The 4,567-nt window shown below is 37.5% G+C and overlaps 1 protein-coding gene across 2 annotated transcripts; it reads left to right on the plus strand.

Annotated features, from left to right (window-relative positions):
- Positions 1-18: 18 nt before the first annotated feature.
- Positions 19-2,216, plus strand: LOC118738727 (putative nuclease HARBI1). Of its 2 annotated transcripts, none has more exons than XM_036469660.1 (3): positions 19-663; positions 719-999; positions 1,139-2,216. In XM_036469660.1, the coding sequence occupies exons 1-3, from the start codon at positions 551-553 to the stop codon at positions 1,276-1,278; spliced, it is 534 nt and encodes a 177-aa protein (XP_036325553.1). In that variant the 5' UTR covers positions 19-550; the 3' UTR covers positions 1,279-2,216. The 2 variants fall into 2 exon arrangements, with proteins under 2 accessions (XP_036325553.1, XP_036325552.1); XM_036469659.1 differs by having other exon boundaries at positions 719-1,038; positions 1,139-2,215.
- The last annotated feature ends 2,351 nt before the right edge of the window (positions 2,217-4,567 follow it).

A 4,567-nucleotide genomic window follows, 5' to 3' on the forward strand; every position in this document is an offset into this window, starting at 1 on the left:
AGAGATTGGGATACACTGAAGTCGGCGCTGCGAGAGGTGTTTGGTACCTCAGTATCTGCAGCCGAGGTACATCGAACTCTTAGGAACCGCAGGCTGCGTCCACGAGAAGATCCTCGCGAATACTTATACGTTATGATGGAGATCGGAAAAGCAATACAACTAGACGGCTCTGGCTTAGTCGAATATTTTATAGAGGGGATACCCGACTCCAGAGAGCACAAGAGCAACCTGTACCAGGCCAAAAGCATCAAGGATTTGAAGGAGCAAGTCAAAGTCTACGAAAGAATACGGATCAATAAGCCCTCTTCGTCGAACTCGAACCTGGGGTCGAATCGTCACAGTCGTGAACGAGACGACAATCGTACGATCAATAATTTCGTCATTCGATCATCGAATGCACATTATCGGATGATTACAATCGAAAGCTGACGAGTCGTAATTGAATGTTTGTTTATCGATTACTTTTATCTTCTTCCTATTGGGCAGTAACAATAGACGTTGAAATGTCAAAATAAGTGAACCAAAAATAAAAAATAAACTGCAAAACAAGATGGATCCAAGTTTTTTGTTTTATCTTAGCTCAAGCGACAGCGAAACGGATGAAAAAATTGTGCGCAAACAGTTGCGGGACAAAAGCGACCCGCTGGCTTTATCAAATAATGCGTAAGCACTATAAATGTAGTAAATGAGACAGTCATCTAAATTTTTAATTTTGCAGATTCATCAAGCGATTTCGGCTTAACAAGGAAGCATTCCAACATGTCCTCAAAAAAATTGATTTTTTGAGCCATGACACCAAAGCCGCTCCACCAGTCCTGCAATTAGCTGCTAGTCTTTCTCTTCTTGGTAGTGGCAGCTACCAACACACGGTTGGAAGTGACTACTTAATCGGAATGTGCCAGAGTACAGTGTCCAAATTAACTTCCCATGTTCTTTTGGAAATGGAGAATAAGCTATGCCCGGAATTTATAAAATTTGATGTGGACAACTCGCAAACATGTAAGGAGTGGTTTATGGAGAACTACAGAATACCCGGAGGTAAATGAAAACCAATGCACCTAAATATAAACACTTTTATGTATGTAGATATGTGCATATATTGAATTTATGTACATCAACCTTTTTTGTATCATTTTAGTTATCGGATGTATAGATGGGACACACATAGGTTTGCAGAAGCCAACCCAAAATGAACATATGTACTTCAATAGGAAGGGCTTCCATAGTCTTAACGCTATGATAATAAGTTTTTCATACAAAATATTAAATATTTGTTAACTAATACACATTTATTTGTATGCATACTTCCAAAGATTTGTGACCACACATACAAAATTCTAGCAATCAATTGCCAATATGGAGGAGCAGCGCATGATTCGTTTGTGTGGAAAAACTCAAATCAAAGGAGGGTTTTGGAAGAGCGATTTCAACGGAATAGGAATGAGAATTCGTGGCTACTTGGTTATTATTATTATTATTATTATTATTATTATAACATCTCATATGTACAGTAAGACGCAGGGTCTTTTCGTTGTACGCAAATTAATATATAAATTTCAAAACTTTTAACTTAATCTTACAAGTACTAAAATAAGTATAAAATACAAAAATTATAGGGTAAGAAAGTAAAATAACAAATTAGTTGATGGGGTAATAGGATAGTAAACATAGATAAACATAGATGAGGGGAATAGAGGGAGGATATTACACATATAGGTTTGTAACTGCCATTTTGAAGCAACCAATCGATGTTATGCATTTAATTGAAATTGGTAGTGAGTTCCAAATTCTTATAGCACTAACAAAAAACAATCTAGACGCCGTTAAAGTTTTGTACTTTGGGACAACAATATTGTGTGTACGAGATGATTTCACAAAAACTAATTTCCGGAAAAGATAACCAGGTTGACGGTTTCTAATTAATTTGAATAGATACACCAAATTGCGGACTTTGAGGTAATTATCAAGGGTGAGCCCAAGAATATTTTTAGTATACAATGATATGTGGTCAAACTTCTTTTTAGAATAAATGAACCTAGCCACGTTATTTAAAACTAGATTTAATTTATTCTTAGAATCGTAGCTTAGATTGCCATAGACCAGTTCAAAATAGGAAATATGGGGAACGATGAGGGACTTAACTAGTTTGAGTTTTGTGTTAATCGGCAGACAATAGCATATATGCCATAGATTTCTTAACATAAAATATATTTTTGATATACTATAACGTATGTGAGCCGTGCAAGTTAAGCGGGAATTCATTTTAATACCAAGATTAGTTACAGCATATTCAAATTTTAGTTCCATCTCGTTCAAAATAATTGGTGATATGCTACTGAGATCAAAAGGAACGCACGAAATCGGAAGTACCTGCGTTTTTGTGGCATTTAAAGAGAGGCCATTCATGGTGGCCCAGACTTCAATTCTTTTCAGGTCCTCATTTAATCTGGCCACCAAGTCTTCGGCAAGACCTATGGGACGTGAAAGGTACATCTGCGTATCATCAGCATATAGGTGAATGGAAGAGTTTTGGCAGCATTGAACAATGTCATTTATAAAAAATACTGAAAAGTATGGGGCCCAAAATGGAGCCTTGAGGTACCCCACAGGTAATTTCTCGGCGATGTGAGAAGATATCTCCACACTGGACTTGCTGTGACCTGTTCGAGAGGTAGTCTTTTATAAGCTTAAGTGCACTGGGGTTGAACCCGAAATAATTTTTCAATTTCAAAAGAAGAATATCATGGTTTACCATGTCAAAAGCTTTGGAAAAATCTAAGAGTACTAAAATTGTGAGCAGCTTACTGTCGAAAGCGGGGCGGATGTCGTCCATAATCTTTAACACGGCTGTGGAACAACTATGGTTGGATCTAAACCCAGACTGGAGTTCGCTCAATAAATTAAATTTGTTCATATGTGACACTATCTGAGCGGAAATAAACTTTTCGAAAACTTTCGCCAACATTGGTAAAATACTGATGGGTCTAAAGTTTTGGGGAGAGTTACAAGAGTTGCTTTTTGGGACCGGAATCACGTTAGCAATCTTCCATTGCTTTGGAAAGGTAGAGGAAGCTAAGGCAAAGTTAAAAATGTGTGTAAGTGTAGGAAGCACGTACGGGAGGATAAGTTTTAAAAAACGCAGGCTAAGACCATCCACACCAATGGCGTTCGATTTTATTGCAAGAATGCACTTTGCAATATCGTCTTCAGTGGCTGCATCGAATACAAACTCGAAAGCAGGATTACAAACTAGTTTTTCATTAATGCTGAAAGGTGGTGCATTCGGATGTGAATTAACGCCAACGAAGTATGAGTTCATTAAATCAGCATCTATTATACAGGTTTTCACATCCTTGGCGCAGACACCCAGTGACTTCAGATTTTTCCACAACACCTTGGAAGGCATGTTGGAATTAAGTTTTGCATCGAGATAGGCTTTTTTACTATTACGCAAAGCAGATGTTACTTTGTTTCGCAAGTTTTTATATGTGCTCCAGCGTTCATTGGTGGGATTACGCTTCCAGGATCTATAAGCCCTACATCGCTCTTTGATAAGGACTAAAATGGCTTTAGTGAACCAAGGCTTTTTATGATCAATTGTTTTAATACTGCGAATAGGGACATATTTATCAAATAAGTATTGTACTAGCGTTGTAAAATAGGCTAATTTGTCGTCAACATTTGCAAAGTACCAGCAGCAGTTCCAGTTAAGTGAGACACTTTCGCCATATAATGCAGATGTGTTTACATTCTTGAAATCTCTAAAGGTAAAATTTGTTAAAGGCTTCGTTTTGTGAAATTCAAAGTCAAAAAATATTATCATTAGCTCGTGGTCAGAAACTCCAGCCAGGGAAAATTGATCAACATGACTTACACTACTACCAACGCTTACACCAAAAAGATCCAACATACTTGGCTTACAGTGGGGCGCAAACCGAGTTGCATATTCGTTTGTGATAGTAATACCACAGGTGTTAAAGCTGTTCAATAGCTGATTAGATCTTTCGTTATTAGCTAACATATCAACGTTGAAGTCACCACAGATGAGAACATGAACATAGCTCAAGGACAATTCAGAGATTTTAGCAAACAATGAGGTGAGATCATTTGATTTATGGGGGTTATATACACATATAATAAGACACTTCCGTATGTTATCACAACATTCAACAAACATGCTTTCAACAGCTTCATGGGAGTGAGATTTATAAATGACTCTAAAGTTGAGATCGGCTCTGTGATAGATCGCTATGCCCCCCCCTCTGTTACCAGTAGTTCTATCATTCCTCACAATTGAATAGTCACACAGAGTATATGCGCTATTCGCAAAAGAAGGCTTAAACCAGGTCTCAGTCACACAGATTGCGTCAATGTTTAGATCACGAAAAGTTAAATTAAGATACTCAAGTTTTTCAGCTGTTAAACTTCGAGCATTGAAGTGGCACACATTGAACCCTGTATGGTAGTCACACACATATTTAAGAGCTAGTCTTAGATTATCATTGTTATTGTGCTCACTCAGGTTGTTACTCATATCTATGCAATAAAAGAGATGCTTGCAAACGGT

The sequence above is a fragment of the Rhagoletis pomonella genome, unplaced genomic scaffold (genome assembly GCF_013731165.1).
Source record: "Rhagoletis pomonella isolate Grant_MI unplaced genomic scaffold, Rhpom_1.0 Rhpom_scaffold_00005, whole genome shotgun sequence".
NCBI classification, from domain to species: Eukaryota; Metazoa; Arthropoda; class Insecta; order Diptera; family Tephritidae; genus Rhagoletis; species Rhagoletis pomonella.

Coding starts and splice junctions, on each gene's coding strand:
- LOC118738727 (XM_036469659.1), top strand. CDS start 551: ATGGATCCAAGTTTTTTGTTTTATCTTAGCTCAAGCGACAGCGAAACG. Junction 664..718: donor CTGGCTTTATCAAATAATGC/GTAAGCACTATA, acceptor TTAATTTTGCAG/ATTCATCAAGCGATTTCGGC. Junction 1,039..1,138: donor GAACTACAGAATACCCGGAG/GTAAATGAAAAC, acceptor GTATCATTTTAG/TTATCGGATGTATAGATGGG.